This window comes from Sciurus carolinensis, chromosome 11 (genome assembly GCF_902686445.1).
Source record: "Sciurus carolinensis chromosome 11, mSciCar1.2, whole genome shotgun sequence".
NCBI classification, from domain to species: Eukaryota; Metazoa; Chordata; class Mammalia; order Rodentia; family Sciuridae; genus Sciurus; species Sciurus carolinensis.
The window spans coordinates 120,501,852-120,521,301 of record NC_062223.1 but is presented as its reverse complement, the minus strand read 5'-3'; the positions used below and the strand labels follow the sequence as shown (position 1 = coordinate 120,521,301).

Sequence of the window (19,450 nt, the reverse complement as noted above, 5' to 3'; positions counted from 1 at the left end):
CACTTTTAAAGCTAACTACAAAGGTGGCCTATCAACTGGACTATGTGGGAGTGATCTAAGCTCTGTGATAAAGTTGGAAGTCCTTCTATTTGCATATTGCCAAGCTAATTCCATTTAGGAGCTCCTTGAACCAAGGATAACCTCAGGAAATGAATCATCTCTTGCAAGATTCCCGGAGAACTCTGACAACGTCATTAATGAGACCAGCCAGCAGGTGCATCGCCAGGCACAGGCTTGTATCTGAGAATAAACTGCTCATTTAGAAAATGGTATTTTTTCAGAATTTGGAGAAAGGACAGTCACATGACCAAATGCAGTGTTTAAGGGGACATCTATTTTAGACTGAATTCTGACCCCCTAAAGGAGAACTTGTGCTGTTGGGAGAAGGCAAGACAAGTCATCTTTGTGTTCTGAAGTCATGCGAGAGAGGATGTAGGGTCCAGTCCCTAGAAACAGAGAATTCAAACTGTTCAGATAAAAATATGGATGAAATTCCATGGCTGAAAACTCTCAGAGGGTGGGAAAGTCCATAATACAATACAATAATATAAAATAAAAGAATATAACCACAGATACTTTTCAAGGGGTAAGCAGTAGTAGACAGCGAACCTGATACAACATTTGCATAGCTGGACAGAAAGACCCGTGATACCTCTGATTTTTTTAAAGAATGTGTTCAAGATGGAAAGAGTCATATAACTAAGGGCGAAAAAGTTAGAGTCCAGTAATCTGCCAGTTCTTTCAAGCTGTAATTCTAGTAGTCTGCTGGAAGAGCAGCCAAGTAACTCAAGTTCAAATGCATCAAGTATTATGTTTCAAACAACAAAAATAACTGGTATACTGGTGAGTCTGTAGGATAGTGGGTTGGTTAACTATTAAGTTCTATCAAGGATTAGAAAGTAATAGGATCACTGTTCTGATGGACAGTGGTATGAATAATAATGGTTAAAGAAAAGAATTTCTATTTTTGTTGTTATTTTTATCAAGGAGAATGAACTTCAAACTAAACAAGGTGGGGAAAAGTCAGAGAAGTTTAAGGAAACTCAGTACAGGGAATGAAAAGATACAAAGATAGATGATCAGAGAGTCCTATTTAATAACCTGTAGATGACTCATGGAGAACAAAGATTTCAAAGACTAGACGAGAAAAAAAATGGTTTGATATACCTAAAAGAGAAAAGGTAATTTTGAGAATGGGTTGTGCAACACTGATTCAAGAGCACTTAAGAAAAAGGAAGTCAGGGCTGGGGACTATGCCAAACTAACACTTTTTCTTTTCCTGCTGGTAATTCTTAATTTGAAGATAGGATGATGATAGCATTTTTTTTTTTTTTTTTTAAAGAAGATCTTTGTGGACCACATAGCTAGAAAAAAATCATTTGCTGCTGGGGAAAACAACAAATCCCACAGGACTCATATATTGATCTCAACTCAAAATAAGACTCTGCTTCTCACGGAGCTCAACACAGCTGTCAATGGTCTGGACACCAATCTGCAAGGTTAGTCTACTGAATTGGCCAAGGGTAGAAGGTTGACTACACAGATAATATAATAAATGCCAAAAATAACATGCAAAATGCTTTCCTACATCAAAAGAACAAGAATGAATGAGATGAAAAAAAAAAAAAATCCTGCACATAGTTTTAAAATTTTACCTGATCAAATTCAGACTAGGAAATACCTGACCTTCAATAAGATCCATAAAATAAAAAGGAACCTTGAGTTTTTAAGTTCCACTGAACTCAGGCTACAGACACAAGTTTCAAGGATAAATCTCAAAAATATTATGCTGAGCAAAAGAAGCCAAATACAAAAAATATGAGCATGAAATTCTGAAATGAGCAAAACTAGTCTATAGTAATAAAAATAAAATCAGAGCAGCAGTTGCCTCTAATGGGTGGGCAAACGGGGGTGAGTAGCACTGCCTGGGAAGGTGCACAGGGGTATTCTCTGGAATGAGGGAAATGCTCTACATCTGGACTTACATCCTTCAGAACTGATTAAGCAGTGTATTTAAGATCGGAGCATCTTGTGGTATATAAATGGTACCTCAGTTAAAAAAAAATTTAGTAGGAGTCACACTGATTTGAGTGGTTGTCAAAAAGGAAAATGTAGCCTTAGCTTGTTACTAATAGAAATAGTGTCCAAACCATGCAAGTATTAAGCCAAACATTTTCCACTTGTTTCAGGCTATGGGGGTCAGATCTACCCATATTTAAAGGCACTGACATCATGAGACAGACCTATAGCAGAATCTAGAAGGTGGGACTCAGAAACCTGCAGCATACAGGGAAAGGAACTGGGATGTTTTCCACGAAATGGCAGATGCTCAGGAGGACATGCACAAGGTCCTCAATGTCTGAAAGGCTTTTGGATGAGAGGAAGTGTCTGCTGTGTGTCTCAAGGGAGCAGAACCAATAAGCACAATAGTTAAAAGGTGGATTGCAGAGAATTTGGGCTATTACCAGAGAACTTTCACTCATAAATGAATGAATGAACAAATAAATGTGTGAATGAATGACTGAATAACAAATTGTTAACAAGTAAAGTGGAAGCGCTTTTTATCTGGCAAATTCCCCATTGCTAGGATTGTTCAAGCAAAGACTGGATGATCCTCTGTCATGGGTGGCAGAAGTCTGAACCAGATAACGTAATAGGTCCGGGTCCCTGCTGGATGTCTCCCCTGTGACAGGCTGCAGCCATTGAAATACAACTTGTCCAAACTCTGCCTTCTTTACATGGCCCTGAAGCCCACTCCTTTACCTCTGCTTTATTTCAGTGGGAGTTTCCTAGAGTGTCACCCCGGCTAGGTAGAAAGCCTGTCCTGCAGGCTTCATCCTCACACCCACCCCAGGATCAGCTCTCACCTCCAGTCAAGCTCCTCTCAAATTTATCCTCCTCCTTCTACCAAAGCCACATATCTATAATGCAAATCTAGCCATGCTGTTCCCCTATTTAAAAGCCTCAAAGGAACCCTCTCATCTCAAAGGCATCTCTTCAGTAAGGCACAGGTAAAGTCCCCAGGCCCTGGCCCCTCCCTAGACACTAACCTCAAGCCCTGTTCCTCACCACTCGCCAGCTCCCGATTTGCACTCTGTTGATACAGAAAAGCTGCCCTTCCCACACTGATTCAAGCTCAAGTCTTTCTAACCCCGGATGGCATTCCAACCTTGCTTCTTACCCTCTGAGCTTCAGTTCAAGTTCCACCTTCTCTGAGAATCATGACAAGGCCTTCACCGTGGCTCCCACTATACCCTCCATCTCACACCTCCATGCTCACCTCCATCTCACACCTACTGTATTTAAAGGACCTGGATCTGTGAGGGCTTTCTCCCAGACTGCCATTCATCAGGAATAGGACCTCACCCTCACTTTCCTATCCCTGCCCCTGGCACCTTTCCTATCAAAGGGCAATAATTCATGCTTGTTAAAGCAAATAAAATATACTGCACTGAAGCTTCAATTTTTTCTTTTAACCCTGTCTCTCAGTTTCTTAACAGTTAAAAAATGATAAAGACACCTGCTCTTCTTCACCTCAAGAGGCAGAGGAAGTCACATGGGGCTTGAATGGCAGGCCAGCTCTGCACTGCACCGTAGCGTTACTACTAGTGTTAGGGGCTGAATCCAGGGGAGAGGTTAACCGCCTCCTCCCTCGTTTTGTAACTGTGGGGCTGTGTCCAGAACTCAGGTCCAGAAAAGACAGCTGCTCTGCTATGTGTACTCTTTGCAGGGGCTTTTCGGGATTCCCAGAGGGAAGCCCTACATTGGAAACCTCCTTAGAGAAAAGATGTTTTGGGGTTAATCCAAAATATTATTAACTATCAATAATATCACCATGCTGACAGGCGAACTGCCAAGAAGAAACGGAAACTGATCTCATCCTTCCTGATCAAGCCAACAAATGTTTTTGGATGTTTTTTTGGTCAAGATGCAAAAACACAAGAGCCCCTTCTCTGAAGAAAACTGATTATTCACGAAACTGTTCCTATGCATCCCCTAAGCAGGTTCCTGCTAACAGCATGCTGAATGAATGCACAAGTGAATCCCCAGCACAGGCTCTTATTTGATCATTTCAGACATGTAGACACAACAGCAAAACAAAGTGTTCCACTTCTTGCTCTCAATTTCAATTAACAATAACAAAGGTAACAGTCTCAGCAGAGAACCAAGGCAGAAGCTGAAACAAATAACAGTCAACTCTTAGTTATCTGTGCTAATCAGGGAGAGAAAGACATGCCTAATTTAAATGAACTACCACCAAGGGGGAAAAAATATGAAAAACAAAAGACAAGAAATCCAACTCTTTAAGTACAGTTCCTACCTTTCCCACTACCTCTTATTAGAATGCAAAATACTACTCTGCTTGGCTTTCCTCCCTAAAAGGGGATATCGGGTTAGAAAGCTCCCCTTCAAAACTAGGTCCTCTTCCTGGTTCCTTTCTCTCATGGAACCCAGCGGGCTCACCACTCACCCAAGCCACACCACACTCACCTTTGTGTCCTTAGTGTCTAGCACAACACCTGGTTCATTGTATATTTTCAAACATTTGTGTAATTGGCCTGAAATGATTCCTCACAGGAATATGTTCATGCTCCAGCATGGATACTGACTCCTGGCAAATCACATTCCCTCATGTGGAAACTGAGGAAAGTGGACGGGATCATCCCTGGTGTCTGCTGTGTACCTCCAGGTTGCATGCATCTGAGAAGCCGCCATTGTGCTCAGAGGCTGACATTTACACAGAGCACAACAGCAGTGGTCTCCCTTGGAGCTGTGCAAATGGCACCCTACCCAGTCCCTGCCAGTGTCATAAATCAGCAAAACAAAAACAAGCAATCTTGGAAGACAGAGTGTGCATGACCCATTTATTGATCAATCAAATATTTGTACAGGCACTTGTACAGAATGAAAATACTTGTCTAGAAAGGCCTTATGAGCTGAAGAATTCAGGCATATAATGAAAAGGTAACTAAAAAAAGGAACCAGAATGTGATCAATGCCAAATTAATGGGACAGTCAATAAATGCTATGAGGTTCAAAGGACAGGGAGATCACCATGATTAGGAGGTCAGACTTAGAGGGAGCTGAAGCCCTAGACCAGCAAAAGATATCTAGTTCTGTCAGAAATGGTCTCAAGCTTGGGCATTGCAGTAAATACCACTGTGGTTTAAGGATATGAACTAACTTCAATATTAATTCTGCTATTTATCAGAGCAGCAGGAAGACAGGCCAAACACCTCTGGAAGAAACACACTGAGAAAATGCTAGGTGGCTACAAGGATTTGGACCAAATTTAGGCTGATATTTGGGACACATGTACCTGTCAAAAGGAGGCCTGTCCATTTTTCCCATATTTGCAGATGGCTTATTTACACCATGCATTACAGACTCCTCCAAATGACCTATACAAATAAAGGAAGGCTACTCTGCCCATAATCCCCCAATCCTACAACCCTGAAGTCATTAAGAAATGCCTGGGGAGGGCATTAGGGTGTTCTGGCAGTAGGTTTATTTTCCTGGTGTGTTTTGCTCCAGCTAGCGTGGAATGACGCTGCGACCCTGAGCACATATGTGCCGACAGATGGTGTAAGAGGACTAGAATCACACTCACTCCTTCAGAGGAGCCAGCCAGGAATGCAAATGTAATCTGTGGAGAAGTTAAACAAGGAAATTGAGAACGGACTCTAAAATCTAAAAGCCATACAAAGAATGAAATGTATTCCTGGGAAGCCACAGTCTGTCCCTGTGTGACTTCCACACATAGCAGCGTACTAAACACTACAATTGTTTCTGAGCCTCTCTTACAGCTAGGGTGGAATGTGTAAAGGTGGGGAACAACATCCCATTCCTCTTCAGACACACAGCACCTGGCACAAGCAGTGTGAAGTATGAATTAATAGATACACAAATGTCATGTAAATGTGGGAAGCACTGTACTTTGTGACTATCGTCCTCGTCTGAGCAAACACCAATCTGAAAACAGTGTTGTGTGCAAACAGGGCCTCCTGTGACTCTTGGCTGTAAAGAGGCAGCTGACCAGTGCCACACAGAAGGAGGACAGCCAGGTGGAAAGCCAACGCCAGCACTTTGCTTCTATCTGCTTCCTGGAGACCAGGCTGCTCAGCACATGTCCAATTAACCACAGGCAAACAACCAGCTGCTAAGATCTCTCTTCTCAAACCACCCACCTCTCTTTTGCTGCTGGCTCGAATTCTAAAATGAGCTAAGGAAAAGAAAGCTTTCTTCCTTGCTCTAAACAAGATGATTACTGAAGCCTCTTCACCTCCCTTAGCAATTTAGTCAATGGGTTCAGCTCAAAAACAAGGAGAAATGAGGGCCAGCCTGCCCCAACCAAACATTAATTGTTTAATAACTCCATGAAATTAATCAAAGAGCTGGTTCTCAAAAATCAAGGCTTAAGGGAACAGACATTACAAACTCTTGACATTACTCTTCTCAAAATAATATACTACAGAGAGTACAAGGCATAATCTGAAGACCAGAGTGTTTAACAAATGGGAAGACCCTGGGCAAGTGACTTTACCCTGCTGAGCCTCAATCTCATCATCTGCAAAATGAAGCAGTTAGGGTCTAACATCCCTTCCACCTCAACGTATGAAAACCCCCAAGACCAAATGCAGCACCGTCAAAGTCAGCTGGCTGCAAAGGTGGATGCATTCTGTAATTACTATTCATGTTTTATTATTTATTGTTATTATATATTATTAGTCATCACATGAGCAAATCTGTGTCACATTTATACAAAGCAAAGACAAGTTAAAGAGTCCCTTTTTAGTCATTATTAACTCTTTATATTTGTGTAGTTGTACTTTTTCAAACCAAAAAATTATTTCCCTTGTTTCTCACAACTCTCCTGTGAGACAGAAAGAGTAGGTTATTAGTCCAACTTTATAGATATGGAAAGTTTAATTCCCAGGGGTCTCAAACTGTGCTGCCAACAACCTAGTGCTATAGAGAAATAATTCACCTATGATTACAGATATAAATTTCTAGAACAATGTACTGGTACAAAGGAAAGGCTTAGTCAGAGACACTTACTTCAGCTCGTTGGTTTCCATGCCCTGGGCTATGGCCATGATGATGCCGCCGTGGTCTCCCCAAGTATAGTAGTGAGGTCCAGGAAGCGCCTAGAGAAGAGAAACCAGGGGTGAGACCACCTCTGTGCAAGTAACCATGCAGAAACATGCACGTGGAGCCTGCACACATACAATGTCAACCATCTGAATGCAACTTTTCAGTTTTCAGAATACATTCACTTTGATCATGTTATGTACTCCATTCAATCCTGGAATAGGCAGAGCCATGTTCTCATATTCCAATTTTTTTTCCCAAATGAAGAACCAAAGCAGACCACCAACAGCAGAGGTAAAACTCAAACCCAAATTTCTGACTCTCACCTATCAGTGATTAAGAGTTAACCAGCTGGGGATAGAGGGAATAGCTCATTGATGAAATGCTTGCCTAGCACATCTGAGGCTCTGAGTTCTATCCCCAGCACTGAAAATATAAAATTAACCAACTAGAGTTCCAGTTCTACTATGACAGGATATAGCTCATCCTTCCTAGCAATTACAACTAAAAACTCTGGGCAAAACTCAGAAAAACAAAAACAACCACCTGAGGATACTGAAAAGTAAACAAAAGCGGGCATCTTGTAAGGAGAATTTAAAATCTGGAGAAGCTACCCACACACTTAGGAGTATCCTGATGCAGTTTTGACCCAAGGGAAAGCCCTTCATTTCTTGTGGAGCACCTCATTTCTAGCCAGAACTCAAACTCTGATAGAAACTTTTTCTGTCAAAGGAACAAGGAAAAGAGCTCCTGCAGGCTGGAAAAAGTGTGTGTGGAATCCCAAAGGGGGAAGTGTCAAAAAAGTAAATCCCTTACTTCTGTGTATGAACTTACATAAGTCTCAGCCTAACCCCTAAATTACACATGCATAAAACAGACCCAAACCAGCACAGCAAAGGCTTAGCAGACTAAACTGATGTCAGAGCTACCACCTACAGAAAGCAAGATAGAATCTTAACTGCCTGACTGAACGCTAAAACCAAAATACCAACATCTTCCAGAAGGCTTAATTTCATGCATTTCATTTGCATCCAGAACACAAGTCAAAATTACTCAACATACACTATTCAAACATCTATAAAAGGAGTCCAGTTCTCAAGGGTAAAGATAATCAACAAGTGCCAATCGCAAGATGATCCATGTTGGGATTTTAAAATAGCTTTTATAACCATGTTCCATAAGGCAAAGGAAAACACACAAGAAATAAACAAAAGATAAGGATTCTCCACCATGGAAGTAAAAACTATTAAAAATAAAAGAACTACATAGAAATTTTATAATAGAAAAACATAATATCTGAAATAAATTCACTGATAGGCTCAACATCAGAACAGAAACAGAAGAATTAGTGAACCTGAAGATAAAACTGATCAGTAGAAATTATTCATTTGAAAGAAAATACAGGGGGTGGGGGGAAGAGAGTAAGAAAGTTCCAATGGGACAATAACAAAAGGTTCAAGATACATATTTGGAGTCTGAGACTAAAAGAAAAAAATGGACTAGGCAGAAAAACTATTTGAATAAATAAAGGCTGAAAATTTCCCAAATTTGGTGATAAATATAAATTTATAAATTCAAGACCAATATCCAAAAACAGGATAATCTCAAAGAAAACCTCTCTGAGATACATCATAACAAAACTGCTGACAAAAAGGTGGGAAAAAAATCTTGAAAGCATCTAGAGAAAAATGACATACAACATACATACATGAAAATACATGTATATATGAAAATGACAGGCTATATGCAAATACGAATAATAACATGCATGTGAAAATGACATTATATACATACTACACAAATGAAATGCCTGCAGGTGTCTCATCAGAACCCAGGGAAGCAAGAAGACAACAGGACACCTTTAAAGTACAGTCAACCCAGAATTCAATAATAAAGCAAATATGTCCTGTGGGAATGAAGGTGAAGGGAGATTGTCATGAAGGAAAACCAAAAGGATTCACAGTCAGTAGGGCTCTACAAGAACAGCTAAAGGAATTTCTTTAGGCTGTAGGGAAATTTCCCAAAGTAAAGAAGGATCTTCCGGAATGAAGAAAGACAGAAACAGTAATGATTAGGGCAAAAATTCAAGAATGTTTTTTTGGTCATTAAGGTCTTTAAATTTCTTATGATGATTTGAAGCAAAACAAACTTTACCTTTTCAGTGTGAGCTGATGTGGTGATACATATGGCCATAAAGTAAAGATGGGGGAGGAAATGATATGGTTGCAAGGTTTCTAAATTTTATATTAAATGTAACATTAACTCAAAGAAAATTAGAAGATCAGTTAGGTAGGTTTTAATCCCTAGAACAACCACTAAAAAATAAAATTAAAAGACAAATATCTGAATAAAAATATATTACTAAAATATCTAAATAATAAAAAAGGAAAGGAAAAATACAGGAAAGGCAGAACAGTAATTAAAAACAAAAGCAATAAAAAGAAAATACATAATGAAATAACAAATTGAGATCCAACCACATCAATAACTTTATTAAATGTTAAAGGTGGAAGTACTTCAGCTAAAAAGCAGAGTGTGGTCTGGGATGTAGCTCTGTGGTAAGGTGCTTGCCCAGAATGCAGGAGGCCTGGTTGGGGGTGGGAGGGGCAAAGCATGGCAGAATGAGTAAAAATGCAAGACCCTACAACACATTGCCTACAAAAACCATCTTAAATATAAAGACATAAATAGGTAGAAAGTGCACAGACAGTAAAAGATGTACTATCCAAACATTAACCATAAGAAGTTTGGAGATGCTATTTCAATATCAGATAAAATAGATTGCGAGACAGGGTATGATGACAAGTTAAGTTGGGGATTTCACAATGACAGCAGAGACAATTCATCAGAAAAGGTAATTGTCAATGATAAAAAAAAAAAAGATAACTGTACACTTAGTAACAGAAGCTCAAACTACATGGCAAAATAAAAATTGACAGAATTTAAGGAAAAGCAGACAATTCTGCAATTACAGTAGGAGATCCTCCCATCTCTCCATTAACAATTTAAGTGGATCCCCCCCATCACCAGGACTCAAATCAGAATGAACATAGAAGATCTATGTTCATCAACCACTTTCATGTAAATGTCAGTTATGGACATGACTCGCACAACCACAGAGCACACATGCCCTTCCATTCTCATATTACATTTATCACAGCAGACCACATGCTGGACAGAACAAGTCCCATGGAAAGGAACTGAAATCACAAAAAGTGTACTCCCAGACTACAGGAAATTAACTCAGAAATCAAAGAGATAAGTATGAAACTCCCAGCACCTAGGAGGAAATCAAGTAACACTTTCCTAAATAACCTACCAAAGACAAAAATCAAGAGATGTAATGAATGCTGAAAATGTTCTGAAATTAGATATGAATAACATTGTGAATCCACTAAAAACACCTGAACTGAATATTTTTAAGTGGTGAATTTTATGTATGTGAATTATATCTCAATTTTTGAAAGGGACATTAAAAATCCTGACCTTAAACATAATAAAAATGATACATATCTATGCAGGTGGCATTTAGCTAAAGGAGTATCTAGAGGAAAACTTGTAGCCTTAAATGTTTGCATTAGAAAAGATCTAAAATCAATGACCTAAAGGTTATATCTTAAACAAAAAGAGCAAATAAAGGAAAAAATAAAGATAAGAAATCAACAAAACAGAAAGCAGATAAAATTAAAAGTAGGTTATTTGATAAGATCAACAATGCTGACAAACCTAGAACTAATCAAGAAAAAGAAAGAAAATACACAAATCCCTAGCATCAGGAATGAAATTACCATTGAAGATACTACAGACATTAAAAAGGTAATAAGGAAACACAACAAGATTAGGCCAACGAATGCAACAACTTGGATGAAGAGACAGATTTCTTGAAATATAAAACTCACTAAACTGACCAAACAAAGAAGAAAAATTCTAAGTAGTCCTATATCAACAATAGAACCTGAATTTCTTAATACTATTCCAAGAAAAGTACATGCCTAGAAAATTTCACTCTTTCTTTAAATTATTAAAGAAAAAATAACACCAATCCTCACATAAACTGTCAGAAAATGGAGAAAGAAGGATCACTAATCAGCTTGTTTCATGATACTAAATTGTAATATCAAAATTTGAAAAAGGTATCACAAAAAATAAAATTACACACTAATATCTTACAAAGAATATAAGAATTCTTAACGACTTTTAGCAAAGAAAACCTAGCCATATATAAAAAGGAAAATGCATAATGACCTGGTAAGGTTTATTCCAACAAATCAAGGTTGCTTTAATATTCAAGGATCAATTAATGTAACATCTCATAGCAACAAAATAATAAAGAAAACATCATTATTTTAATAGACAAAAAATTAGTGATTGACAAAATTCAATACCCAATCATGATTTTAAAAAAATAACAATCTAAGAATTGCAGGGAATCCCCCACACCTTGATAAAAGTATATGTGTAAAAATCTATTGCCAATAATATATGTAACGGTTTCCCCATTACAAAGACTGAATTGCTCCCCCTGAGACAGGGAGAACGCCATTTCACCACTTCTATTCAACAGTGTATAGAGACATGAGTCATGGTGGTAAGAGGAAAGAAGAGAAGAGGAGAAACCGGTGGGGAGAAAGAAGAAAGAGCAATAAATGATCAGAAAAGAAGAAATTAAACTGTCCCTCTTTGCAGATGGTATGATTGCTTACCTATTGTCTTCAATGTAACTCTAATCGACATCCTAGTGTTTTTAGAAACCGACAAGCTGATTCTGAAATGTATATGGAAATGCAAAGGCTATTCATATAAAAAGAGCAATATTAAAAATAAACAGATGGAAGACAGCCCTCCTTGATCTCAATATTTACTAGTAAGACTTTGGTAATTAAGACAGTTTGATACTGAGGAAAAGACGAACAAACAGGTCAATGTAACAGCAAAAAGCCCTAAAGCAGACCATGTAGCCAATTGATTTTTCAAATAGGTTCCATGGCAATTCAACAGGAAAAAGAGAAGTCTTTTCAATAAACAGATAAAATGGACAAAAGAAGCCTTTCCAATAAATGGATCAATTGAATCAACCAATGGAAAAAAATGATATCAACCCTAAAGAAAGCTTTAGAAAGGAATTCTGAGGACCAGAGAATGTGCACAACTCATTAGTAGAAAAAGGAGAACTAGAACTGTGGTCACCAGTGTTCCAGGAAGTATTCTGTCCCCTCTGTCCTATCCTCCTCCCCTCCCACGGCCTGCTACCCTCCTCAGTATGTGCCCCTGAAGTGAAGGCTGTCCAGAGGCACAGATGCTCCCTCAGGGACACAGTCTCAACCTTTTCATCCCCTTGCTAGTTTTCTGCTAGGGTCCAAAATAAGATCCCTGTGTGCTGGCTGCTTCCTGCAGGCATCAAGCATGCTGCAGGGAGGCACTGACAGCCGTCCACAGCAGCCAGATGACACCACTTCCCTGGAGGAGGAACAAGACTCAGCTTTCTACCCAGGAGGAAATCACTTGCAGATGTTCAAACCCTGCTTACATCAACAGCAGAAGGTACAAATAAACTGCGTGTCTATCCACAGAGCAGAGGACACTCAATTCCAAAAGGCATGTCCAGCTCCGAGGAGGGAGAAAGGAACTGCTTACTCTTTCCCATGGGAGTAAGACAATAATGACCTGGAAATTCCAAGCCATTCACACTTTTAACTACTCTGGTCTTATCAACCTCCTTCACTTCACCATGTGTACTACGTTCTGTACCATGCTGTGTACAGACCTTAACAGGTACACGTGCAAGCATGCACATGCACGTGCGCGCACACACATGCACATATGCACACACATAGTGTCTGGGCCCCATTATCTCTCAACTGGAAGGGTGACAAGCCCTGTCACACATATAATAAGGTATGTAACAGTCTCTATAAACTGCAGAGCCAAACAAATGTTGGGCATTATTATTGTTTAACACATTACAGATTTAAATATAAAAGTGTGTGTGCTGCATTCCCAAAAAGAAGCACCATGAGGAAGGGAACGATGCCTGCCGGCTCTTCAGAGAACTCCATGTCACTCCTGTGATGGTGCTCAATCAACTCCTGCCTAGTGAGGAGCTAAGCGTTACCCTGATGGTTCCTGGCATCCTCAGGGTCGCCCCTGAAAGCAACCTCTCCAGAATGAGACCGGAAGCACTCCCTTTGGCCTTGTGAGTCTCAGGAGGCAGATGAGAAATACATTTTCCCAGGTTTGGGAATTCTCTAATATCCAAGGCTGGATGAATTGGCAACTTGGGGCTGGAGAACCAGCTGCACCTTCGGAATGAGCATAATAAGTGCTGAAGATACAAACAAGCTACAATGCCTTAAGGCAGAAATGGTCTCCTTCCACAGCACAGAATGAGATGGAAAAGCCCACACAGCAAGACTTCGGATCCAATATCACACAGAAAAATACCACCACCACCACAGCTACGTTGCCATTTGCTGATACACTCACTCATGCCAGGCACTGCTATGGCCTGGCAGTCACGGAGTGAGCACAACGGACACTGCCTTTGCCCTCATAGAATGTGTGCTCTTGGAAATTTTGGTCAAATTCACAGTTGTTTTAACAAGAAGCGAAACTCCCTTTTTTATTTAAAAGTAACATCTGGAGAAATTGTGAGTTCACATAACAAGAATACAAATCAGAGCAGCTGGTTCTCTGCTCGTGTGTGGCTTTCGGTGCCTCTCTTTACTTTACAGTTATACTAGGTACCACAGGTGGCAGCTAGGAACCATGTTTGTCCCTGAAATACCAAGGTGCAGTTCACATCCTCACACACACCAACCGAGTGGGGTGGGCACTGACCTCTCGCCACCTGGCTCCAGCACTGCTAGAGATGTACACGTTGGTCTTGCTAGCCAAGTTCTTTCCCACGGAGCCTAAAATGTAAGAGGGAGAGTTATTTTTCATTTCAAGGATGAGTCAGAGAACCACCTTGCCCAATAAGAATTTCAAGGTACTATCTAGCAAGAAGGTCCTGAGTTCAATCCCCAGCACCACAAAAAAAAAAAAAAAATGTCTTAAAACTACCAAGAGAGGGCACTGCTGGAGATGTGGGGACCACTCCATATGTGGCTGCATATCCCCAGCCCAAAGAAGCCCCTGGAGAACAGGCAAAACATACAAAACATTACCGGTGGCAATGATGAGGCCGGGGGCTGACTCCTTGGACAAGATGGGCATTCTCCGGAGTTGGAGGCTGAGCAGCTGACTGAGGCGTTGGGCCAAGTGGAGGGAACAGCCCTGAGAAAGCTGCAAAATGAAAGTTCCAGGTGGTGTCAGCGTGTAACACGTTGCCTAGATCTCCCACAATCCCAGATGCCTGGGTGAAGACCTCACAGCCAGACATAGAGCAAGGAGGCCTCGCCTGAGGAAACCAAATTCACAGCCCGGCCGTGCTCACACACACGCCCCTGCCCAGACAAAGTGGGTAATCTGAACCCACATAAATGTCCCTGGTTGACAAAAAGAGGAAAATAACCTTAAAAATCTCCAAGACTCTCAGGGGGTAACAATTATAAATCAATGTTAACTCAGGTAGAGAGGAATGATACCCACTTCCCAGTATCACCCAGAGATCCTCTCAAGTGACTCGGTGCTAAAGAGAAATGAAATGATATTGTGATATTTATTTTCTAAGTCAAATATGATTCCGGCAATTCTGTCAGAAGAAAAAACAAGAATCAGAAGTCATCGAGTCCCACAGATAAGCTCCCAGAAGTACAACATATGAGATCTGAACATCAAGGACTCACATTACATTTCTAAAGGGTGCTCCACATTTGTTCAAAGATATGGCTGTACTGGGCAAGGCTTCAAGTGATTTAAGCTGGCCTCCATCACTTGTGCCCATGTTATCATAGTTCTGTTGCAAACTACCAGGACAAGGCTTTTGCTATATGGCCATGCCTCATTCTCCTGGCCAGAAAGTGACTACTCGGGGTTGTTCAGATGTGTCCAGTGTTCTGAACAGGGGAACTCTACATGTGTTTACAGCATAGGTCATAAGTGTGGCAAGGTTTGCTAGATCTACTTAATTTATGTCACCAAAAGACCTAACAAATACCCATCTTGCTAGCTTCCCAGTTTGGCCGAAGGAAACTGGAGCAAATGAGGTTGGGTCTCAAAATATTTACTTGTCCACTCCCCCTTTTGTTGGCTTCCACGGCTTTGCCTAAAATGAAATCTATCATGAAAGTGCTTCTGTATCTTTGAACAATCAGACTTTAACCATTCCTATATGTTCTTTTTACCATCTGTTAAGATTTGGATCTGAAATGTTCCCTGAAAGCCATGTGCTAAAAGCCTGGACACCAGCCTGTGGTGATACTAGAAGGTGGTACAACTTTTGGGAGGTAGAGCCTAGTGGAAGAAAGTTACACACTAGGGGTGTGCCTTTGAAGGGCATATTGGGACTCTGGCCTTCCTCTCTCATTTTTGTTCCCTGTTTTCCTGTTTGCCATAATGTCAGCCAGCAGCTTGATCTACCACATGCTCCCTACCACCATGTTCAGCCTTGGCACAAGCCAAAGAGTAAGGACCAAATGACCATGGACTGAAACCATGAGCCAAAACAAATCTTTCTGCTTTGTAAGCTGATTTTCTCAGGTATTTTGTTACAGTGACTAACACCCCACCTAAACTCAGAAGTTGAAACTAAAAGACAACTCATGGTCCTATAGTTCATAAATTGATCAGTCAAGGAAAGAAAAACCAGAATTTTAACAATACGAAGTTTTGATACCCTGGCATCCATGGCATGCTCAAAACTACCCCAAACCCATCCACAGCAGGAAATGGCCAAACTACTGAGGTGTAAGACATTACTGAGGAAGGGTAAGTTTCTAGCAATGTGTGTGTATATCCATTTATAGCTTGCTTCTTGCTAAAATTAGATTTGATGCAGTAAATCGAAACCTGTTGCCAAAAAGGGAAGAAAAATCAAGAAGTACATTCTAAGGCAAGAATTTTCCCAGGGGTCATAGATAAAGACTACAGAAGAGTCAAAACAGTTCACCACTGATAAACAAAGTCGGAAAATCCAATTGAACTGAGTTTCTCCAAAAATGAATGCTGCTTATTTTTCCTGAGTTTCTTCTACCCACACCCAAAATCCATTCCCATTTTCTAAGGGATCTAGGTGAAATGGGAACAGAGGCACAAGGGGTTCACACAAAGTCAGAGGGACAGCCTAAAGAATGCTTAGGCTTACGGAACACTTAGTGGAACCAAATAATATATTTTAGCATTCTTAGCTTTTCAGATAGGCCTATAGGCAGGAAAAAACTACCATCTCTGACTTTTACTCAGAGAGAAATTTTAAAATCACTTCCACAGAAATAATAACTTATGCAAGAGGTCCCCAAAGAATCTTGATTTGAGGGACAACTGGTTTTTCAGGAAGTTTTCAATAGTAAAAGAAATGCCAACTTGGTTAAGTCCACACAACTTATTAAGTATGCTTGTCTTAATAACTAAGCAGCAATTTGAAACAACAGCATACGTAAACTGGAAGAACACGTTTCTATTTCATTTTTAAACAACCATGATTACCTATTAACGGAATGTGTGTACCTACTGGACAAGGCACAACTGCTCAAATGTTAGAATAATACAGGGCATTAACTACCCTCATTTCCTGTTCCACCCTGACTTTCTCACCTGACTTTTTTTTTATCACATCCAACTTCCCAAAGATATGATGTCATCAAAAGAAAGAAAATATATCCTAATGTTCAAACTGTGAACTAACTCAAGCTAGTTACTCAAGTAATTCATATAATGTCTAACAGATGTTGAGAATCATAGTATTTCCCTCAAAACTTTAAAATATTGGGCAGGGGATATAGCCTAGCAGGTATAAGGAAGGTTCTTGGTTCAATCCTCAGCACCAAAAAATAATTATTATTATAAAAGAAAAATGAATTATTTTTAAATATCCCATTTCCTTCCCCCCTTGTGAATTCACTGTGGCATACTATATGGTGCAGACTCTGGGGCCTGCAAAGATGGAAATACAGATTACAGTTTGCTTCATAAGGTTATCAATGGAGGACTCTGTGATCTTGCATGTTTCCAATAAATATTAGATACAGAAAACAACTACAGATCAGAACTCTATCCTTGTATTAAAAAGTCAAATAAGATTAAAACACATCTCTACCTCACAATTGATTTTCTCTCCATATCCTGTGAAGGCTGGAGCCTGAAGAAATTCCCAGGTTCCCCCTTTGTCAAAGGTGATGACTGATCTCATGTTCTCTTCATTCATAGAACCATTAATCAGAGTAGCAATGTACACTCCTTGTAACCCTTCCACTCGATGGAAGTCAGCAAATGGCTCATTTGCAAAATACCTGCAGTAAGAAAATAAATAACTGTGAACCTGAAATGATATTTGCTTGGTATTTTGTTTATCATACACAACATACAATTTAACCAAACATTTTAAAATATACAAATCAGTGGCATTAAATACATTCACCATGTTGTGCACCATCACCATCTAGTTCTAGAACAGTTTCATTGCTGGCAGCCACTGTCCATTTCTCCTTTCCTTCCCAGGCCTTGGCAACCAATGATGTGCTTTTTGTCCCCATACAGGTCTGGGTATTTCATATAAATGGAATCATGTTATATATGGCCTTTTATGTCTGGCTACCTTCACCAATATAATGTTTTTGAGGTTCACCCATGTAGTGACATGCACCACACTTTTTATTTTTTTATGGCTATATAATCTACTCTTTTTTTAGTGATTTTTTTTTTTAAACTTTGAGAGTCAACGTGCTTATCTGATCAACAATTCCCAACCAGGGCTTTAGAATGATGAAGATACCATTAAAGTTGAGGTAAAAAGCACATCTATTTCTTCACTATTGAAATTGACCCAAAGCCTCCAGTGAGGCTTGACAAATAGGAAACATTAAGCCAGACTTGAAAAAGACACTAGTAACAATGTTCAGGCTTACCATTTAACCCAATCTGTGGAAATGCAGTTAAAGGTTACATAGCCACTGTCTAGGTACTTATCAGGGTATCTAATACCCTGATCATGGATGATCACAAAGCTTTTCGGCTAGGAAGCCCAGCAGCATGTCAACTACTTACCAAAACAGCATAGCATATTAGCAAGGATGGTTCTAGAAAGTCTGAGGTTGTACTTGTTAAAAGGGAAGCAAGTCCCTAACTGCTATGCTAGGATACTGTGATTTTACTGGAAAGGAGGTTTGCTTTAAAATGGTGCACACACTACAAATATAACTGGTCTCTGAGAAATGGTAACCATGACTCACATTGACTTTTAAAATTGGAACCATGCCCTCTATTTCAGGGGTTTTGAGCCACTGGGTGACACAATAAGACAGAGAAGTGCTTTTTTTCATCATCTGCCACACAACTCTCCTCAGTTGGAAGATTGCTCTGCCACCTCAGACAGGGAGATGTACCTCAAACTTCTGAGCAGCACAACAAAGTCACTTTGGAGCAGCAGACTGAGCAAAACCCTAAATAAAATGCCTGAGCTCAGATCAAATTCTCTGACATGGGACTCCTTAGGTCTCTTCTAGCTACTTCCTTAGGAACTGGGTGAAGGCCTATAACCCCTCTTGCTCTCCATTTACCTCAGTTCTCCTGCTTCTGAGTCTATCATCATGGAATCTGCCATTCTGAGGTTTACTGGCTTCATTCCCACATCTGGGAGGTCTGAGTTTCTCTCAGTTAGATAATCCTGCTTCTTTCCCCCAGTCATAATCCTGGAGGCTGTTCTTTTATTTCCAAGCAGAAGCCTGTCTTCTTGTGCCTCACAACCTCTCTGCTTTAGTTTAGCTCATCCTAGCATTTGCTCCCTTGACCTGCCCTGGCACAAGTTGCCTCACTCCCAGTAGTTTCTCTGAGAGTCCATTTTCTTCCATCTTATCCTCACTGGTCTCACCAGAGCACTTCTGCTCTTCTTTCCAGAGTACCCTGAGACAAGACTTGTCAAGAAGCTCACCAGGTCCCTTTCCACTACACTTGATGCCCAATGCATACACTGGTAGCCATTCCCACCAAGAGAGTTAGTGTTCCTCCTTAATGTGCCCCCACAGGTCTGACATGTGATCAGCACATAAGTTCCTCCTCCAAAGGGTCCTATGTCTAGCTATGGCTTCCCACAAGATTCCTGCATGGCACATCCCACCAATGCCAGGATAATCCCCTATGAAGATTTCTTTCCTTATTTCTCTAAGGAAATTAGAACCAGTTCCTCTAGTTCATTTTGAATACCGCAGAAGTTTTTTCTAAACCAGCCTGCCCACACCATCTGCCAATTCACCCTTTCCATTTC

General features: G+C 40.2%; 1 protein-coding gene across 2 annotated transcripts in view; it reads right to left on the bottom strand.

Moving 5' to 3' along the window:
• Sorl1 (sortilin related receptor 1) overlaps positions 1 to 19,450 on the bottom strand; it is a 159,629-nt gene that overhangs the window by 84,283 nt on the left and 55,896 nt on the right. For both annotated transcript variants that reach the window (XM_047516319.1, XM_047516318.1), the window contains exons 9-12: positions 17,288 to 17,480; positions 14,259 to 14,376; positions 13,930 to 14,003; positions 7,060 to 7,148 (exon numbers count right to left, since the gene is read on the bottom strand). In XM_047516319.1, coding sequence (XP_047372275.1) covers positions 7,060 to 7,148; positions 13,930 to 14,003; positions 14,259 to 14,376; positions 17,288 to 17,480 — 474 coding nt within the window. The remainder of the gene's footprint in view (positions 1 to 7,059; positions 7,149 to 13,929; positions 14,004 to 14,258; positions 14,377 to 17,287; positions 17,481 to 19,450) is intronic.